Genomic DNA, 22,485 nt, shown 5'->3' with positions numbered 1-22,485 from the left:
TACGGTGTCAGGGAGTGTTCTAATTTCATACTTTTACATGTACCTGTCCAATTTTCCCAGCACCACTTAATGAAGAGGCTGTCTTTTCTCCACTGTATATGCTTGCCTCCTTTATCAAAGATAAGGTGACCATATGTGCGTGGGTTTATCTCTGGGCTTTCTTTCCTGTTCCATTGATCTATATTTCTGTTTTTGTGCCAGTACCAAACTGTCTTGATTACTGTAGCTTTGTAATATAGTCTGAAGTCAGGGAGCCTGATTCCTCCAGCTCCATTTTTCGTTCTCAAGATTGCTTTGGTTATTCGGAGTCTTTTGTGTTTCCATACAAATTGTGAAATTTTTTGTTCTAGTTCTGTGAAAAATGCCAGTGGTAGTTTGATAGGGATTGCATTGAATCTGTAGAGTGCTTTGGGTAGTAGAGTCATTTTCACAATGTTGATTCTTCCAATCCAAGAACATGGTATATCTCTCCATCTATTTGTATCATCTTTAATTTCTTTCATCAGTGTCTTATAATTTTCTGCATACAGGTCTTTTGTCTCCTTAGGTAGGTTTATTCCTAGATATTTTGTTCTTTTTGTTGCAATGGTAAATGGGAGTGTTTTCTTAATTTCACTTTCAGATTTTTCATCATTAGTGTATAGAAATGCAAGAGATTTTTGTGCATTAATTTTGTATCCTGCTACTTTACCAAATTCATTGATTAGCTCTAGTAGTTTTATGGTAGCATCTTTAGGATTCACTATGTATAGTATCATGTCATCTGCAAACAGTGACAGCTTTACTTCTTCTTTTCCGATTTGGATTCCTTTTATTTCTTTTTCTTCTCTGATTGCTGTGGCTAACACTTCCAAAACTATGTTGAATAATAGTGGTGAGAGTGGGCAACCTTGTCTTGTTCCTGATCTTAGTGGAAATGGTTTCAGTTTTTCACCATTGAGGACAATGTTGGCTGTGGGTTTGTCATATATGGCCTTTATTATGTTGAGGAAAGTTCCCTCTATGCCTACTTTCTGCAGGGCTTTGATCATAAATGGGTGTTGAATTGTGTCGAAAGCTTTCTCTGCATCTATTGAGATGATCATATGGATTTTCTCCTTCAATTTGTTAATATGGTGTATCACGTTGATTGATTTGCATATATTGAAGAATCCTTGCATTCCTGGGATAAACCCCACTTGATCATGGTGTATAATCCTTTTAATGTGCTGTTGGATTCTGTTTGCTAGTATTTTGTTGAGGATTTTTGCATCTATGTTCATCAGTGATATTGGCCTGTAGTTTTCTTTCTTTGTGACATCTTTGTCTGGTTTTGGTATCAGGGTGATGGTGGCCTCGTAGAATGAGTTGGGGAGTGTTCCTCCCTCTGCAATATTTTGGAAGAGTTTGAGAAGGATAGGTGTTAGCTCTTCTCTAAATGTTTGATAGAATTCGCCTGTGAAGCCATCTGGTCCTGGGCTTTTGTTTGTTGGAAGATTTTTAATCACAGTTTCAATTTCAGTGCTTGTGATTGGTCTGTTCATATTTTCTATTTCTTCCTGGTTCAGTCGCGGCAGGTCATGCATTTCTAAGAATCTGTCCATTTCTTCCAGGTTGTCCATTTTATTGGCATAGTGTTGCTTGTAGTAATCTCTCATGATCGTTTGTATTTCTGCAGTGTCAGTAGTTACTTCTCCTTTTTCATTTCTAATTCTATTGATTTGAGTCTTCTCCCATTTTCTCTTGATGAGTCTGGCTAATGGTTTATCAATTTTGTTTATCTTCTCAAAGAACCAGCTTTTAGTTTCATTGATTTTTGCTATTGTTTCCTTCATTTCTTTTTCATTTATTTCTGACCTGATCTTTATGATTTCTTTCCTTCTGCTAGCTTTGGGGTTTTTTTGTTCTTCTTTCTCTAATTGCTTCTGGTTCAAGGTTAGGTTGTTTATTCGAGATGTTTCCTGTTTCTTGAGGTAGGCTTGTATTGCTATAAACTTCCCTCTTAGCACTGCTTTTGCTGCGTCCCATAGGTTTTGGGTCGTCATGTCTCCATTGTCATTTGTTTCTAGGTATTTTTTGATTTCCCCTTTGATTTCTTCAGTGATCACTTCGTTATTAAGTAGTGTATTGTGTAGCCTCCATGTGTTTGTATTTTTTACAGATCTTTTCCTGTATTTGATATCTAGTCTCATAGCGTTGTGGTCGGAAAAATACTTGATACGATTTCAATTTTCTTAAATTTACCAAGGCTTGATTTGTGACCCAAGATATGATCTATCCTGGAGAATGTTCCATGAGCACTTGAGAAAAATGTGTATTCTGTTGTTTTTGGGTGGAATGTCCTATAAATATCAATTAAGTCCATCTTGTTTAATGTATCATTTAAAGCTTGTGTTTCCTTATTTATTTTCATTTTGGATGATCTGTCCATTGGTGAAAGTGGGGTGTTAAAGTCCCCTACTATGATTGTGTTGCTGTCGATTTCCCCTTTTATGGCTGTTAGTATTTGCCTTATGTATTGAGGTGCTCCTATGTTGGGTGCATAAATATTTACAATTGTTATACCTTCCTCTTGGATCGATCCCTTGATCATTATATAGTGTCCTTCTTTGTCTCTTGTAATAGTCTTTATTTTAAAGTCTATTTTGTCTGATATGAGAATTGCTACTCCAGCTTTCTTTTGATTTCCATTTGCATGGAATTTCTTTTTCCATCCCCTCACTTTCAGTCTGTATGTGTCTCTAGGTCTGAAGTGGGTCTCTTGTAGACAGCATATATATGGGTCTTGTTTTTGTATCCATTCAGCCAGTCTGTGTCTTTTGGTGGGAGCATTTAATCCATTTACATTTAAGGTAATTATCGATATGTATGTTCCTATTCCCATTTTCTTAAATGTTTTGGGTTTGTTATTGTAGGTCTTTTCCTTCTCTTGTGTTTCTTGCCTAGAGAAGTTCCTTTAGCATTTGTTGTAAAGCTGGTTTGGTGGTGCTGGACTCTCTCAGCTTTTGCTTGTCTGTAAAGGTTTTAATTTCTCCATCCAATCTGAATGAGATCCTTGCTGGGTAGAGTAATCTTGGTTGTAGGTTTTTCTCCTTCATCACTTTAAGTATATCCTGCCACTCCCTTCTGGCTTGCAGAGTTTCTGCTGAAAGATCAGCTGTTAACCTGATGGGGATGCCCTTGTGTGTTATTTGTTGTTTTTCCCTTGCTGCTTTTAATATGTTTTCTTTATATTTAATTTTTGACAGTTTGATTAATATGTGTCTTGGCGTGTTTCTCCTTGGATTTATCCTGTATGGGACTCTCTGTGCTTCCAGGACTTGATTAACTATTTCCTTTCCCATATTAGGGAAGTTTTCAACTATAATCTCTTCAAATATTTTCTCAGTCCCTTTCTTTTTCTCTTCTTCTTCTGGGACCCCTATAATTCGAATGTTGGTATGTTTAATGTTGTCCCAGAGGTCTCTTAGACTGTCCTCAGTTCTTTTCATTCTTTTTTCTTTATCCTGCTCTGCAGTAGTTATTTCCACCATTTTATCTTCCAGGTCACTTATCCGTTCTTCTGCCTCAGTTATTCTGCTATTGATCCCGTCTAGAGTATTTTTAATTTCATTTATTGTGTTTTTCATTGTTGCTTGGTTCCTCTTTAGTTCTACGTCCTTGTTAAATGTTTCTTGCATTTTGTCTGTTCTATTTCCAAGATTTTGGATCATCCTTACTATCATTATTCTGAATTCTTTTTCAGGTAGACTACCTATTTCCTCTTCATTTGTTAGGTCTGGTGTGTTTTGACCCTGCTCCTTCATCTGCTGTGTGTTTTTCTGTCATCTCATTTTGCTTATCTTACTGTGTTTGGGGTCTCCTTTTCACAGGCTGCAGGTTCGTAGTTCCCGTTATTTTTGGTATCTGTCTCCAGTGGCTAAGGTTGGTTCAGTGGGTTGTGTAGGTTTCCTGGTGGAGGGAACTAGTGCCTGTGTTCTGGTGGATGAGGCTGCATCTTGTCTTTCTGGTGGGCACGTCCACGTCTGGTGGTGTATTTTGGGGTGTCTGTGGCCTTATTATGATTTTAGGCAGCCTCTCTGCTAATGGATGGGGCTGTGTTCCTGTTTTGCTAGTTGTTTGGCATAGGGTGTCCAGCACTGTAGCTTGCTGGTCGTTGAGTGAAGCTGGGTCTTGATGTTGAGATGGAGATCTCTGAGAGATTTTCGCCGTTTGGTATTATGTGGAGCTGGGAGGTCTCTTGTGGACCAGTGTCCTGAAGTTGGCTCTCCCACCTCAGAGACACAGCCCTGATGCCTGGCTGGAGCACCAAGAGCCTTTCATCCACACGGCTCAGAGTAAAAGGGAGAAAAAATAGAAAGAAAGAAAGAAAGAAAGAGGATAAAATATAGTGAAGTAAAATAAAGCTATTATAAAGCAAGCTATACAGACAAAATCTCACCCAGAAGCATATACATATACACTCACAAAAAAAGGAAAAGGGGAAAAATTAATATATCCTGCTCCCAAAGTCCACCTCCTGAATTTGGGATGATTCGTTGTCTATTCAGGTATTCAACAGATGCAGGCACATCAAGTTGTTTGTGGAGTTTTAATCCGCTGCTCCTGAGGCTGCTGGGAGAGATTTCCCTTTCTCTTCTTTGTTCGCACAGCTCCCGGGGTTCAGCTTTGGATTTGGACCCACCTCTGCGTGTAGGTCGCCTGAGGGCATCTGTTCCCCGCCCAGACAGAACGGGGTTAAAGGAGCAGCTGCTTCGGGGGCTCTGGCTCACTCAGGCCAGGGGGAGGGAGGGATACGGATGCTGGGCGAGCCTGCGGCGGCAGAGGCCGGCGTGACGTTGCACCAGCCCGAGGCGCGCCATGCGTTTTCCCAGGGAAGTTGTCCCCGGATCACAGGAGCCTGGCTGTGGCAGGCTGCACCGGCTCCCGGGAGGGGCGGTGTGGAGAGTGACCTGTGCTCGCACACAGGCTTTTTGGTGGCGGCAGCAGCAGCCTTAGAGTCTCATGCCCGTCTCTAGGGTCCGCGCTGATCGCCGCGGCTCGCACCCGTCTCTGGAGTTCGTTTAGGCGGCGCCCTGAATCCCCTCTCCTTGCGCGCCGCGAAGCAAAGAGGCACGAAAAAGTCTCTTGCCTCTTCGGCAGCTGCAGACTTTTTCCCGGACTCTCTCCGAGCCAGCTGTGGTGCGCTAACCCCTTCAGGCTGTGTTCATGCCATCAACCCCAGTCCTCTCCCTGCGATCCGACCGAAGCCCGAGCCTCGGCTCCCAGCCCCCGCCTGCCTTGGCGGGTGAGCAGACAAGCCTCTCGGGCTGGTGAGTGCAGGTCGGCACCACTCCTCTGTGCGGGAATCTCTCCACTTTTCCCTCTGCGCCCCTGTTGCTGTGGGGTCCGCGCTGATAGCCGCGGCTCGCGCCCGTCTCTGGAGCTCATTTAGGCGGCGCTCTGAATCCCCTCTCCTCGCGCACCAGGAAACAAAGAGGGAAGAAAAAGTCTCTTGCCTCTTCGGCAGCTGCAGATTTTTCCCGGACTCCCTCCCGGCTAGCTGTGGTGCACTAACCCCTTCAGGCTGTGTTCACGCCACCAACCCCAGTCCTCTCCCTGCGATCCGACCGAAGCCCGAGCCTCAGCTCCCAGCCCCCGCCCGCCTCGGCGGGTGAGCAGACAAGGCTCTCGGGCTGGTGAGTGCTGCTCGGCACCGCTCCTCTGTGCGGGAATCTCTCCGTTTTGCCCTCCGCATCCCTGTGGCTGTGCTCTCCTCCGTGGCTCCGAAGCTTCCCCCCTCTGCCACCCGCAGTCTCTGCCCGCGAAGGGGCTTCCTAGTGCGTGGAAACCTTTCCTCCTTCACGGCTCCCTCCCACAGGTGCAGGTCCCGTCCCTATTCTTTTGTCTCTGTTATTTCTTTTTTCTTTTGCCCTACCCAAGTATGTGGGGAGTTTCTTGCCTTTTGGGAGGTCTGACGTCTTCTGCCAGCGTTCAGTGGGTGTTCTGTAGGAGCAGTTCCACGTGTAGATGTATTTCTAATGTATCTGTGGGAAGGAAGGTGATCTCCGCGTCTTACTCTTCCACCATCTTCTTCTCCCCTCTCTAATGTCAGCTTCTGTGTAAAGATTAATGTGAATTTACCAAAGCACTTTGAAGTAACACAAATATAGTATATAATTTTAATGACAGCTTTATCAAAAGAAAAATCATTGCTCAGTGCAAACATGCACCTTTGAAAAAGTCTTCTGTGTGCTTTTTTACAGTAACAAGCGTAGATGTTTTTGACTTATATTTTTCAGTTAATAATATATAAAGTCTCTCTAGGTAGATATGTGGCCACCTTCCATTAGAAAAGGAAAAATCTCAGCAAATGGTTATATTGGGTTGTCCAAAAAGTTCGTCCCGGTTTTTCCATAACATCTTATGGGAAACCCAAACAAAATTTTTGGCCAACTCAATAATTCCCTTTATATGACTAAGACTTAAAAATTAAATTTAGAACTCTGCCTTTGCAGTATGGTTCCCTGAATCTAAAAACAAAAAAAAAAAAGTGTGTGTGTGTATATATATATATATATATATATATATATATATATATATATATATTTTTTTTTTTTTTTTTTTTTTTGGTCAACAGTTTCATCTGAAGTCTTACCAGTGATATGGGGTTAGAATCAAAAAGCCTCTACAATTTTTATGGAGTAGGGGTTTTTGAAATCGACTTTGTATAGACTAGTTGAACTAACTTATGGCCTTTATTCCACCATTTCATTTAACGTGTGTTTGTGACACAGTATTTATGATTCAGCAATGTCAGAGCTGAAAATACTTTGTTCCTCACATAGAGTACAACCTCAAATAAAGTGCACCTCTTGATGGATACCAGTCAGACATGGTGTATTTGAAAAAAAAAAAAAAAGTAGTGAGAAAGGTCACTGAGCATAAGAATGAATGAAAAGGTGGTTTTGAACAACAGCACCGAGACCTTCGGGGACTTTCCTTTTTGGTCTATATCTGTCTTAAAAGTCAATGCATGCCTTTTAAATATCATGATTCATAACACATTCCTTACACAATCATGGAAATGTAGCTTTGTGGTTGGAACAACAAAAGAAATCTAATGAAATTTAGATTCTGTTTGTGCCTTCACAGGGTAAAAAAATAAAATAAAAAGTGATATTTTGTGAATGAATGTTTTAAGTGCCAAGCACCGTGCTAAATAATTTATATGTATTATTTCAATTAAAATTAACCTTAAAAGTTTATGAGCTAAGTACTCTCAATATGCCCAACTGACAGAAGACAGAACTGGAGCTCAGGAAGAGGTAAAGCAACTTGTCTGAAGGTAAGTAATTTTTTGGAAGACAAAAATCAACAACAACAGCAACAAAAAAATCCAAGCCTGACTGACTCCTAGTCCATTCTTTTGATCATTATGCTAGACTGGCAGACAATTTAAGTCAGACAATGTAACTTCTCCAGAAACGTTCTAGTTAATCCAAGGATAAAGATCTTCTTTACTTGTCTTGTTAGATTTGTTATTTGTCATTGGTAATGTACTGATGAGACTTGGACACAGTGTAGAAATCCAAAAAGAACATCTTTTTTTCTTGTTGTGCTTTTCATAATCATCACAGCACTTCATTTCAAAAATCAGATAGAAGGAAGTAACACCTGACATATTCAGGTGCAATGCTTTGGTATGCATAACTTGTTACCATCGTGGTTTATTATTTCCATTTTCCTTCATACAGAACCCACTGCTGCTCCCACAGATGTCAAGGCTACAAGTGTGTCTGTGTCAGAGATTCTTGTTGCATGGAAACATATTAAAGAGAGTCTAGGAAGACCACAGGGATTTGAGGTATGAACAGAATTACTGAAAATAAGCCTTGTTATTTCTGCCGGCACTGTACTCTCTTGAAGAAATGGTTTGGTGACACTTCAACAGAATTACATTCCTTTGAAATTTCGCTCTATGGAAAAGAAATGAGAAATATACTATTCTACTGACATGTATTATGTTGCTCATTAGCTAGCTTATTTTTCAATATAGTAGTTTCCATAGCACTGGGCAAAGATTAAAAAAAAAAAAATAGAGAGAAAATAGACCTTTAGATAAAAAACCAGGAGCTACAGGTTGATATTTACTGGTATCCAATTTATTGGTGGTTAAAAATACTTTTTGTGTATTTCTCTCTAATAATTTAATGTATAAAACAAGTTTTCCTATTATATTGTTCGTGGCAGATCTTACCTCCTATACTAACTTCTCAGATTTGCTTGGAACTTAGTGATCTGTACCTATTCACTCAAATGACTTTTTGTCCTTCAAATTTTACTGTCTTTAAACATAGTCATGCCAGCCTTATAGTGGTGAACATTTTATAACAATTCATTGACTTCAATAAAATTTTATCCTCCACATGGACTAAAGGATTGTGGGCAGTCTGTGAACTTGAGTATTCCACAAAAACAAGAGCTCTCATACAGCTCTTGTTCTTGCCTTTGCCAGTGAGGGATAGGATTAGGGGAGTAATTTATAAAATACAAAAAAGAATTAGCATCCAATTGAGAATCTTAGTTGTCTTTAAACTTTTTAATGTTTACTTTTCCTCTGTTTCAACTGCCACTAAGAGAAAATTATCTTAATTTTTAAACAATGACCGAATATAGGACTTGTATACCAACATGGTTTCCAGGCTAAAATCACATTTCTTTATTATATTTGAGTTTTCAAATAATGGCAGAGAACTATTTGATTAATATACAGCCAGCATTAAAGATTACAGTGATTAAGAGTTTATACAATCTTTCTAAGAGTTACAGCAAAGATCATTTATATGAAACCATTACCTATAAAATATCATGGATTTATTTCTACAATCTTGCTTCAATTCATCATTTGGTGATAATTCAATATGTATCATATCAGGATTGCATGTTTGTTTTATTAAAATCTCTTTTTGTCCCTAGCCATGCTGCAGGGACCATGTCTGTTCACCAGTGAATCCCAGGACTGGTAGTACTTGGCTCAGGACAGCTACAATAAATATTTGTTGAACAAATGAATATCTGTGCTTCACAATCAGCCCCTTTTGTTCCCACTGCAGAAGACATTGGGGGTGGCCTGCCCTGCTCCCCTTCACTGGGCCAGGGCACCATCCCCTAGCTGCTGTGAGTGTTGGCTATGAATGGTTTTCAGCTTCCCCTCTGGAGAACTGCCCTCCACTAAGGGGTGATGCCTTACCTGAAAAGGTACCAACCCCACAATCAAGCAACCCAAGGTCAATGACTGGCTGACACTGACTGATACTGGTCCCTTGCTTCAAGGAGGAAACAACTTTATGGTGCAGTTTATGATCCAGAGCCTTTGTCGTGTACATCAGGCCAAGGCTAGATCACCTGGGACCACACTCTTGCTCAGTTCTTTCTACTTCCCATCCTCTTTTCCTCCCTTCCTTATAGATTCACCTGCAAGCACTCTCACAGTAAATCACTTCATTTAAATCCCTGTCTCAAGCTCTGCTTCTATGGACTCAACCTAAAACAATTACATGAGTATAGGTCCACCTAGACCTCTGAATCAGAACATCTGGTGTGCATACTTGTAGTAAGCCATAAAGTGTATTCTGGTGTTCAGAAGAGTGAGGGTCCAGGCTTCTACATCTCAAAGTGGTGCTCCTGTCACACAGCCAGTCACCCTCAACTTTTTTTCTGCCTGTCCTAATAGCATGACATTCATATTCCCACTGTGATTCACCTGTAATAACAGCTTTCTATGAGGTCCTACAGAGATCACATAAGATTTAAGCTTGTGAACAATGGTTCTCTTTCTAAATATAAATCATCATTCATTCATTCTTTCAACAAATATTTATTGGAGGCCTACTAATTAGCAGACACTGAGCTAGATGCTAGGGATAAAACAATGAGCAAATTAAAGTCCCTGTCCTCATGAAGCTTATGTTGTAGTAGGGAAGGCAAACAATAAACAAGCTAACAAATAAATGTGTGATATAATTTCAGTTGATGATGAATGCTGTGCAGAAAAATAGTACTGCACAAGAAGGTAGAGTGAGAGTCTGCTGTTTATAGAGGTTTGAGGAATTAACCTTTCTGAGGTTGTGACATTTGACATCATCAAATGAGAGAAAGAAAGAGAGAGAGAGAGAGGCAGAGAGAACAGCAAACTCAAAGGCTCTGTCTTAAGAGCATGCTGGCCTTGTTCAAAGAACAGAACAGGAGCGATTTAGGCCAGATAACAGTGAACAACAGGAAGAGTGGTAGCAGGAAAAATCGCCAGGACAAGAACCAGGTTGTATGCAGTCTTGTGAACCAGGAAAAGGAGTTTAGATTTTATCTTCAGTATAAGGAAAAGCCATTAACGATTACGAACAAAGAGTCAAGTCAGGCTCTGACTCATATTTTAAAAGCATCTCTTGGTCTAGAGGGTGAAGAACAAACTCTAGAGAGGTCCTCAGGTAAAGCAGTGGAGAAGCGGTCCTTCCAACCTAGCAGACAATGAAGTTGCTTTCGACTAGAACAGTAGAGGTGGAATTGATGAGATGTGGACCTTTTAAGATATATTTTGAGTGGAAGTGTGGCAGGATTTGATTATGAATTGTATACACTGATGTGTATAAAATAGATAACTAATAAGAACCTGCTGTATAAAAAATAAAATAAAATAAAATACAAAAATAAATAAAATTCAAAAATAAATAAATGTGATATAAGTAAAACTTACCAGCATCACTCCCACCCCCTCTTTTTTCTACTCTCTTTCCCTTTAAGAAAAGCTCTACCTCTGCTCTTCACCTTACCCATCCCACAATTTACTGTTCTCATTGTCTCCTCGTCTTTCTTTTCAGTAAAAAGATCTCCCGAACTAAATATTTCTAAAATGTAGTAACCCCTAAAGCTTAATATTTTATCTCATCACTATCTCCCTCCTCTATTCTATCCCGGCCACAATCCTAGTTGTATTTACTAATAGTAGAATTCTGAGCATGATGACGATGAAACAAGTATTGTTTTTGTCACCAAAGCCAATGAGACTGGTTTCAAGTTTTATGTACTTATCATATCAATCCTGTGAGTCATTTTTCTAGCCATAATTGCAGCTTTACCTGCAATGTCTAAAGTAGTTAGTTACTATAACCTCTACCAGTCCTGTGCCATTCTGAAAATAGTGGAGACAGTGTTTTTGGTCATGTCTCCTGTTTTTCCTGAATTGAATGGGTGAATAAGATAGAAAAGGTCCTGCTCTTACGAGTACTGCATCTTAATGGGAGAAAATAAATAAATAAATAAATGTGAGAAAAATAAACTTAGATAACAATACATGTAGAAGTGCAAAGGTAGAACACACCTGATTCACTTAAGGAACAGAAGTGGAGCAACTACACCTTGGTGAACAATGATGTGAGTGAAATTTGAAGTAGTCAGAGAGTTAGGTGGGCAGACACAATATTATGTAGGGATATATAGATTATGAGAAGAGTTTGTATTTTATTCCAAATACAATGAAAAGCCATTGGGGCAATTTTAGGAGGAGAGTGACAATGTCTGATTTACATTTTTTCAAAAAATATTACTCTGGCAGCTTTTCCATGCCGAATGAAAGGGTGAGGGAGAAAGGTCAAGAGTAGAAGTTATGAGGTCATTGCAATAATCCATGCAAGAAATGATGATAACTTAGACTAAGGTCATAACAGTGGAGTAGGAGAAAGGTAGACATACTTTAGAGGCAGGTCTGGCAGGATTTTCTGAATGACAAGATGTGGAGGGAAGGAAAATGATGATTCCTACATCATGGCCTTGGTCAAATGGATGAATAGTGGTATGATTTACCAAATAATAATAATAAAATTTTAAAAATTTAAAAGGAAAACCTGGACAAAGAAGAGATTTGAAAATGGGAAATAAAGAAGTCTGTTTTGGCTAAATTAAATTTGAAATGCCTATTGGAAATTTAAGAGGATAAGTCAGATAAGCAATAGGATATGTGAGTTTGGAGTCTAATTAAGAGATCAGGGCTGAAGACATAAAGGGGGCAATCATAACGGTGGTATTTAAAGCCATTCTATTACATTAAATCACCTAAGGACAAATTCCCAGAAGGGAGTAGAGGAAAGGAGAAGATAAGAGGAGGAATGAAGGGGGAGATAAGCTGTGGCCTGGTGCAATCAGCATGTACAAATTTAGCTGAAGGAAAGGAATCAGCACGGAGAGTGACAAGGAGAGATCATCTTGATGGAGAGAAAATCAAGTGTGCGAGGTATCAAAGAAACTAAAAGAGCTAATCAAAATGAAGGAAAAGGTCAACTGTGTTTACACCTGCTAAGAGATCGAGATGAAAGCAGAAAAGTTTCTATTGGGTTTAGCAGTTACTGGTGATCTTCAGGAAATTTTCACAATTAAATAAGTGACCAATATCCCTTGTGTTATCAGTTTAGTCACTTCAGGTTGTAGACATCAAATACCTTTAAGAATATTACTTCTATCTAAATAATGACTAGTGGCAGCAGTTTGGAGAGAACCTCAATTCAGAACTCCAGACCAGCAACACATTTTTTTGTTGTGGAATCATTTAAGTCTCTTGTCAGGATATCAAGGTGTCTTGATATACATTAGAATCATAACTCTCCAGTGTTATCAGAAATGGGTAAGAGTCAGACTCAACCTCTCAATATGTTTTCGCACCAGTCAATGACTATAAGAGAATCGAATTAACCACTGCAGACAACTATTTTAGCCTCAGATAAAAGCAGTTTTAAAGAAGTCAAGATGAGACTTTTATATGGGAAACTTCCCTTGATACACCAGGAATAATAGTGGAGGTAAATGAGAAAAAAGAAATCATTTCTGAAGTCATGTGTACACATTTAATTCCTCCTAGGATATGGCTCCTGTCAAACACATACTCAACTGCCATTCTGATATGGACAAACTTTATCTCTAGAATACATAGTACGGTATTAACTAATGATAACCCCTCAATGAACTCTTCTTAATAAATAATCAAACTTGAAGCTATGTCGTACACTTGACTGAAATCTTTGTGTTTTCTCTTCTACTAATCTTGGGAGGCTACCCTCAAGCAAGGGTCATTTAGAGGGAAGATGGACATCATCAAGAGCAATAAAGTCCTTAAAGCTCTTATGACATCACCTGATCCCCCTTCTAAACTCCCATCACTGTGCTCTCCTTCCCCTGTATGCTCCTCAATTGACTCACAGCCTGATTCTAATTGTGACCTGGATTGTCAGTCAGCTTTGGATCTCGTTTGTCCCTGATCTGACTTTCTGTGTGTTTCGTCTGAATCTCAGTTATCATTTATTATTCATTCACTTACTTATCCACGTGATATTTATTGAATGCCTGCTAAGTCTTGGTGCAATGCATGGGGTAAAACAATAAGTAAAATAGACAGAGTCCCTGCCCTTATGAAGTTCACAGTCTAGCAAGGGAGACTTTATTTCAGTTTCTTTCTTTCATTTTTGTTTTTTGGTTTTTTGGTAAGGCCTTGTAGCTCCTTTTGTTTGATGTCTTGGTTTTGACATTCTTTTCCCTGATGTAGCCAGACCTATAGGGCAGCTGTAAGGATTTCAGTAGGAGGCTTTCCCTGATACCATCTGTCAATTACCTACCTACATTTGGCATTTTTGTCCTTTACAAGGAAGCCTCCATTACACTCTAATTTGTTTACCAAATAATGAATCAAGCATTTTGACTTAAACTATGTTCATCTGCAACTAACTTACACTTTCAAATACATTAACCAATTAATTCAAATCAAACTGTTTTTGTTATTAAAATGACTAATTGCTCTATCTAATAGAATCGTCAAAGCAATTGATATGGTAGAAATAGCTATGCATAAAGGTAGGGTCAGAATGATGACAGCCCCATGCCTACCAGAAAATAAAATGACTTTATGGTAAGAGGCTTCAGGAAATTTTAGTAATATCATCCCCTTTAATTTCAAAGTGGGTCCACCCATGGACATTTCTAAATGTCACAATTAGGCTAGATTCGAATTCTGCTATGAAAAGAAAAAAAGTGGTCTTTTCAACAAGTTTGCAAGGCTGCCTTTTATTATACAAGTCTAATACTACCTCACAAAAATAACCATATGAGGAAATAAGAAAGAATATGAAATCACAGATATAGACACCACTCCATCTAATTGTATTTCACAAATACAACTGAACAATTTTGTTGACATTCTCTTAAAACAACCCATTTGAGAATTTTGTTTACTTACATGGAAGTAGCTTGAGATTTCATGGCTACAGAGACGAAATGTAGAAAGCGTTGACATAGAGATATGTGAAATTTCTAGCTTATGACATGCAGCATGATTGAAAATCAGAAGTGAGCTATATTTATTGAATGACTGATTTTTGAATTATCATGACTGCCCCATCTCGAATGCCATCCCTGTCACTGGCCCATGCAAATAAATTATTAGTTTCAGTTTTGAATTTATGAACCCACCAGCATTAAGTGTCCTGTGAATGGTAATTCCTGAATCTTAGAGCAGAGCCTCTAAAGCTTTTCCTAGAATACCGGGATTTTTATGTGCACACAAAATCAGAGCAGATGCCAGTCTAGCAAGAAAAAAGACTAAAGAAAAATAGGGCCAAATTTCATCATCTTTTCTCTGATTTTCCCAAATTGGTTGGAATGACAAAGGAAATTGGGTTATAATGCAATGTTGGATGATTAATATTGTTATTCCTTCACTTACCAAGCATTTATTATCAGGCACTGTGCTAGGCAGTGGAAATGCAAAAACTATTAAGATCTAGTCCCTGCTCTTAAAAAAAATTACAGTTTAATACTGAGAAATGTTTGTGGGAAATTTAAATAAGCAAAAGGCAGACAGGAAGACATTGGAACAATACAATTCTTATGTCCATAATTACCTCGGGATTCCTTAGCATCCTGATCCTCTGAAGAAACACTAGTAGGATAAACCCATGCCAATGCCCTCCATGGGCATAAGTTTCTGTTTGCTTGAGCATATGCTTCTGTCCCTAAATGTCCTCAATTTTCCTAAATAAAACAATAAATCAATCGATAAAAATTTTACTGAATAAAATAAAAAGGAAATTTTTAGACATATTTTTAAATATTATATTGTATATTCTGCCTGTGAAACAAAATTCCCCACGATTATCAAGTTAATGGTGCTTGTATTCATTGTGACCTTTTTGGAAGAGTATTATTAAGTATATTTTTTAATGGCTGGGTTCATTTCAATAATAAGCGACAATGTATTTTTATAGCAGGGGGAAAAGTACACAGTGTCCTAGTCCTAATTCTTAACTTTTTCAAGCTTATTATGAAGAAGAACAAAAGACAAAACAACTTGTCCCATTTTACAATTCTCACTAAAAGACACACACACCGCTAGCGACTCCTTTTCCCAGTCTATGTTCAAGACTTACATGTATTTATTTTTAGAAATTCCAGAGGGTATATAACTCAGAAGTTCATTTTAGACATGTCACTAAAGCCATTTCCACTTATTGATTGTACTGAAAAGACACTAATTGTGTTTTGCTCTATAAAATAAGTTGTAGTGGGGATTTCTTAAGGGGAAAAGGGATGAGATTGTTGTTTTTATTTTATGAGCTGACTCTAATCATCAAAGCAGGAGACAAAAAAAAAAAAAATGGTCCTCACTGTTGTTTGACAATAACTCATATTAGGCAGATTGCATTTAATTGGTATAGCAGAGGGTGCAAGGGTGAGTGTGTGTGTGTGTGTGTGTGTGTGTGTAAAATGGAATTTCAGACATAAGTTAAAGGGGGAAAAGAAGCCGAAATGAAACCAGTTACCAAAAGGTTAAAACAAAGGCTGTTTTATTTTCCATATGGTGTGTGGGTAGCAGCTGTTTTACAGATTCTCCTTTGGTTTTTGTTATGACTATATAAAAATAAGAATATAAAAAACTAAACAGTGAGAAGAAAATACTTCTACCCTCCCTTTTCTGAAATTCTGCGGACTCTGGAAAAATCAAATAGCTTTCATGTCTCTATCATTAGATTTCCTTCTTAGGTTATTTTCAGAGACTAGGAGGCTAACTAAAACTATTTATGATTTTAAAAAATCAGCAGATCAAAAGGAAATTATAGAAGTAACTTGAAGATGTAACAGTTGCTTAACTTGTTCCTTCCCCTGTCCTATTGAAAGGCAACCGTGTAGAATTCTTTTAGAAAGTAATGAATAACTCAGTGTATACTGTGTTTCTGTTTCATTTACTTCTAAATACATTGCTTCATGGAGAAAATTCTCTAACCCAAACCACATTTCATATTTTCTTCTACTAAAACTTTTATAAACTATTTTATTTTCAAGAATATTAAAATATATGCCTGAATATATTGTTTTACCCACATGAAGAACCAAAAGGGTATGGATGATATCTTTCATCATATTCAGAAGTATTTCCTATTTTTTCAATCTTTGACACAAATGGTAATTTACTGTATGACCTCTAAACAGGGTTTTTTTCTTTACTCCTAAACCCAGCCATCCTGAGCTCATCTCACTCTCTGTTACATAATCCACATTTGTACACAGAAAGCATCCATGCAAAAAGTAAAATAACAAATGTAGACATCAACCCATTTAATTTTACAAATATTTGGAATATTTTTGTCGACATTCTTTTAGAATGACCCATATGAGAAATACCAAATTGCAACAAAATCTTCCTTTTGAGGGTTGGGTTTTTATCTTAAGCACCTGGCAACATACTTGTGGCATAGAGGTCCTAATTCAATGAGTGTTGAAGAGATAGATACAGACATGGTCTTGCTTACTATACTAAGAAATATAGAAATATTATAAGGTGTTTGAACACGCACAAAAAGGAAGCTTTGCAAAAGACATGCTTAGCATTATAAAAATGCCAATTACTAATTGACTATTTGCTAATTACAAAATGGCTGAGACTTTATTTTCAAAGGGCAAGACTTTTTTTAATCTACATATAGAAAAGTGCACAAATCATAAATGTACAGCTCAGTGAATTATCACGAAGTGAACATACCTGTGTAACCACAATCCAGGTCAGGAAACAAAACATTATTAAGAACTAGAGAATCACCTTGTGTCTCTTATAGTCATTATCCTTATTCTTAACCCCACACCCCCATCAAAAACAAAAACAAAAACAAAAACCCAGTATCCTGACTTCTGATTGGTTTTACTAGTTTTGGGAATAGCATGGAGCTTTTTATGTCTTGTATTTTTCACTCAACATTATATCGGTAATATTCATCCATATTGTTATGTGTTTTCTCCTAAATTTCATTTGTGAGTATCCCACAATTTAGTTATCATTCTTCCATTGATGGACATTAGGTCTGTTTGCAGTTTGGGTCTGTTTTGAATAGAGCTGAGTACAGAGAAAAATTTTGGTAGAATTATCCACTTGCAATATTAAATCTAATCCATGATTATTATATCCCTCTTTTTTTAAAGCCTTCTTTGATCTTTGTCTATACTGACCTTGCAAATCTTTCCTTAGATTTATTCCTATTTAATATTTTTATTCTAATGTAACTGGAACCTTTGTGGGTTTTTTTACTTTTTTTTTTAAATTTTTTTATTTAAAAAAATTTTTTAATCTTTATTGGAGTACAATTGCTTTACAATGTTGTGTTAGCTTCTGTTGTACAACAAACTGAATCAGCTATATGTATACATATATACCCATATCCCCTCCCTCTGGAGCCTCCCTCCCACCCCTCTATGTTGTCACAAAGCATCAAGCTGGTCTCCCTGCGCTATGCAGCAGCTTCCCACTAGCCATCCATTTTACATTTGGTAATGTATATATGTCAGTGCTACTCTCTCACTTCGTCCCAGCTTCCCCTTGCCCTCTTGTGTCCTCAAGTCCATTCTCCACGTCTGCGTCTTTATTCCTGTCCTGTCCCTAGGTTCATCAGAATGATATTTTTTTTTAGATTCCATATATATGTGTTAGCATATGGTATTTGTTTTTCTCTTTCTGACTTACTTCACTCTGTATGACAGACTCTAGGTCCATCCACCTCATTACAAATAACTCAATTTCATTTCTTTTTATGGCCGAGTAATATTCCTTTGTATATATGTGCCACATCTTCTTTATCCTTTCATCTGTCAATGGACACTTAGGTTGCTTCCATGTCCTGGCTATTGTAAATAGTGCTGCAATGAATATTGGGGTACATATCTCTTTTTGAATTATGGTTTTCTCAGGGTATATGCCCCGTAATGCGATTGCTGTGTCATATGGTAGTTCTATTTTTAGTTTTTTAAGGAACCTCCATACTGTTCTGCATAGTGGCTGTATCAATTTACATTCCCACCAACAGTGCAAGAGGGTTCCCTTTTCTCCACACCCTCTCCAGCATTTATTGTTTCTAGATTTTTTGATGATGGCCATTCTGACTGGTGTGAGGTAATACTTTATTGTGGTTTTGATTTGCATTTCTCTAATAATTAGTGATGTTCAGCAACTTTTCATGTGTTTGTTGGCAACCTGTATATCTTCTTTGGAGAAATGTCTGTTTAGGTCTTCCACCCATTTATAGATTGGGTTGTTTGTTATTTTGATATTGAGCTGCATGAGCTGCTTGTGTATTTTGAAGATTAATCTTCTGTCAGTTGCTTCATTTGCAAATATTTTCTCCCATTCTGAAGGTTGTCTTTTTGTCTTGTTTATGGTTTCCTTTACTGTGCAAAAGTTTTAAGTTTCATTAGGTCCCATTTGTTTATTTGTGTTTTTATTTCCATTACTCTAGGAGGTGGGTCAAAAATGATCTTGCTGTGATTTATGTCATAGAATGTTCTATCTATGTTTTCCACTAAGAGTTTTATAGTGTCTAACCTTACATTTAGGTCTTTAATCCATTTTGAGTTTATTTTTGTGTATGGTGTTAGGAAGTGTTCTAATTACTTTCTTTTACATGTAGCTGTCCAGTTTTCCCAGCACCACTTAATGAAGAGGCTGTCTTTTCTCCATTATATATTCTTGCCTCCTTTATCAAAGATAAGGTGACCATATGTGCGTGAGTTTATCTCTGGACTTTCTATCCTGTTCCATTGATCAATATTTCTGTTTTTGTGCCAATACCATACTGTCTTGATTACTGTAGCTTTGTAGTATATTCTGAAGTCAGGGAGTCTGATTCCTCCAGCTCCGTTTTTCTTTCTCAAGATTGCTCTGGCTATTCAGGGTCTTTTGTGTTTCCACACAAATTGTACAATTTCTTTTTCTAGTTCTGTGAAAAATGCCATTGGTAGGGCATTGCATTGAATCTGCAGATTGCTTTGGGTAGTATAGTCATTTTCACAATGTTGATTCTTCCAATCCAAGAACATGGTATATCTTTCCATCTGTTTGTATCATCTTTAATTTCTTTCATCAGTGTCTTATAGTTTTCTGCATACAGGTCTTTTGCCTCCTTAGGTAGGTTTATTCCTAGGTATTTTACTCTTTTAATTGTAAAGGAAAATGGGAGTATTTCTTTAATTTCTCTTTCTGTTTTTTCATTATTGATGTATAGGAATGCAAGAGTTTTCTGTGCATTAATTTTGTATCCTGCTACTTTACCAAATTCATTGATTAGCTCTGGATTTTCTATGTATAGTATCATGTCATCTGCAAACAGTGACAGTTTTACTTCTTCTTTTCCAATTTGGATTCCTTATTTTTTTTTTCTCTTCTCTGATTGCCATGGCTAAAACTTCCAAAACTAGGTTGAATAATAGTGATGAGAGTGGGCACCTTTGTCTTGTTCCTGATCTTAGAGGAAATGCTTTCATCTTTTGAGATGATTGATTGAGAATGTTGTTAGCTGTGTGTTTGTCATATATGACTTTTATTATGTTGAGGTAGGTTCCCTCTATACCCACTTTCTGGAGAGTTTTTATCATAAGTGGGTCTTGAATTTTGTCAAAAGCTTTCTCTGCTTCTATTGAGATTATCATGTGTTTTTTTTTTGTTTTTTATTTATTTATTTATTTATTTATTTATTTATTTATTTATTTATGGCTGTGTTGGGTCTTCGTTTCTGTGCGAGGGCTTTCTCCAGTTGCGGCAAGTGGGAGCCACTCTTCATCGCAGTGCGCGGGCCTCTCACTATCGCGGCCTCTCTTGTTGTGGAGCACAGGCTCCAGACGCGCAGGGTTAGTAATTGTGGCTCACGGGCCTAGTTGCTCCGCGGCATGTGGGATCTTCCCAGACCAGGGCTCGAACCCGTGTCCCCTGCATTGGCAGGCAGATTCTTAACCACTGCGCCACCAGGGAAGCCCTATCATGTGGTTTTTATCCTTCAATTTGTTAATATGGAGCATCACATTGATTGATTTGCGTATATTGAAGAATCCTTGCATTTCTGGGATAAACCCCACTTGATCATGGTGTATGATCTTTTTAATGTGCTGTTGGATTCTGTTTGCTAGTATTTTGTTGAGGATTTTACAACTATGTTCATCAGTGACAATGGTCTGTAATTTTCTTTTTTTGTGACATCTTTGTCTGGTTTTGGTATCAGGCTGATTGTGGCCTCGTAGAATGAATTTAGGAGTGTTTCTCCCTCTGCTATATTTTGGGAGAGTTTGAGAAGGATAGGTGTTAGCTCTTCTCTAAATGCTTTTTAGAATTCGCCCGTGAAGCCATCTGCCCCTGCACTTTTGTTTGTTGGAAGATTTTTAATCACAGTTTCAATTTCAGTGTTCGTGATTATCCTGTTCATATTTTCTACTTCTTCCTGCTTCAGTCTTGGAAGGTTATACTTTTCTAAGAATTTGTCCATTTCTTCCAGGTTGTCCATTTTATTGGCGTATAGTTGCTTGTAGTTGTCTCTCATGATCCTTTGTATTTCTGCAGTGACAGTTGTTACTTCTCCGTTTTCATTTCTAATTCTGTTGATTTGAGTCTTCTCCCTTTTTTTCCTGATGAGTCCTATGCAATGTCTTTTTGGGCTCACTGTTACCCCAGTTACCTGCAGGCACAGTGCTTGGTAAATAATACATATTCAAAACAATTTTTTGAATAAGTAATTAAATTAATAGTTTTGAAGATCTCAAAGTGTGGTAAAATATTTACATTTCAATATGCATTTTGATTATTTTTTAAAACTCTAAACTTTGGCTTCCCTGGTGGCATAGTGGTTAAGAATCCACCTGCCAATGCAGGGGACATAGGTTCGAGCCCTGGTCTGGAAAGATTCCACATGCCACAGAGCAACTAAGCCTGTGCACCACAACTACTGAGCCTGCACTCTAGAGCCCACGAGCCACAACCACTGAGCCTGCACACCACACTACTGAAGACCACACACCTAGACCCCGTGCTCTACAACAAAGAGAAGCCACTGCAATGAGAAACCCACGCATCACAATGAAGAATAGCCCCTGTTCACCACAACTAGAGAAAGCCCACACACAACAACAAATACCAAACACAGCCAAAATAAATAAAATTTTTAAAAAAACTAAAAATTAAAAACTCTACCCTTACTAGTCTAGAGAATAAATTACTTTCAATGGGGCAAAAATCGGATTTCTGTTTTGCAACATTAAATAACAGCAGAAAGTAGAGCTGTCTTTATTAAATTCAGGGAGTACACTATTGAATGAGCAGTGATCATTGAGTGAAATTTAAATTATAAAAACAAGTGAATACAGGAGCTAAGAATTGTGTTTTTAAAATCTAACAGGTAACAAAAATCAGACAGGAGAATATAAAATACTAGGAAGAATTCTTCAGTGATTATATATATGACTGAATGAAGACTGGGAAGTAGGGGAAAGTTCATAGCTCATCCAGTAACCACTGACTCCATATAGCAGCAATCATGGATTTTAGATCCTGTAATTTCATGTAAGGGAACCAGACTGTGTATGACATGGATATCTTAGAATCATCACATCAGATAATTGAATATTTTATCTGCTTAGCTAAAATCATCATTATGGAGAATCAACTTTGGGAAAAAAATGGGTTATCTACTAAGAAAAGCCATCTAGATTTAGGTTCAAATCTACAATCTTAAAGGTATCAGCTGACTCAGAATTCATGCTTCCTGCCTGCCACTATTAATATTACATAATTTGCAGGAACAAAGTCAAAAAACAAAACAATATGAAGGATAGCAAAAAAGGAAACAGACTTACAAATTACAAAAATCAGAAATGTTAAACCATCAAGAAACAAAATAGTTCAAGTAGTTGGGTGACAATAAGGGAGCTGTCTAAAACTATTCATAAAACTGAGGTTTTTATAAACAAGGTTATAGAGATTCAGTGGTTAAGTAACTTGTCCCATTATATGAAGCTTATAGATATCAAAAATAAGATTAAAATTTAGGCCTTCTGACTCCAAAACCATGATGTGCCTAGAGCATGCAACATTATGGCGTATCTCTCAGATTCACACACTTTTGTTGGAAATGAAAATTAGTACAAACTATTTGAAAACCAGTGTGGCATTTTTGTACAAAAGCATAA

The 22,485-nt window shown here is 37.7% G+C and overlaps 1 protein-coding gene across 3 annotated transcripts in view; it reads left to right on the top strand.

Moving 5' to 3' along the window:
* CNTN5 (contactin 5) overlaps positions 1–22,485 on the top strand; it is a 1,391,352-nt gene that overhangs the window by 1,344,330 nt on the left and 24,537 nt on the right. For all 3 annotated transcript variants that reach the window (XM_061204029.1, XM_061204028.1, XM_061204030.1), the window contains exon 20: positions 7,716–7,825. In XM_061204029.1, coding sequence (XP_061060012.1) covers positions 7,716–7,825 — 110 coding nt within the window. The remainder of the gene's footprint in view (positions 1–7,715; positions 7,826–22,485) is intronic.

The sequence above is a fragment of the Eubalaena glacialis genome, chromosome 10 (genome assembly GCF_028564815.1).
Source record: "Eubalaena glacialis isolate mEubGla1 chromosome 10, mEubGla1.1.hap2.+ XY, whole genome shotgun sequence".
NCBI lineage: Eukaryota > Metazoa > Chordata > Mammalia > Artiodactyla > Balaenidae > Eubalaena > Eubalaena glacialis.
The sequence above is the reverse complement of the archived record's forward strand: the minus strand, read 5'-3'. Positions and strand labels throughout refer to the sequence as shown.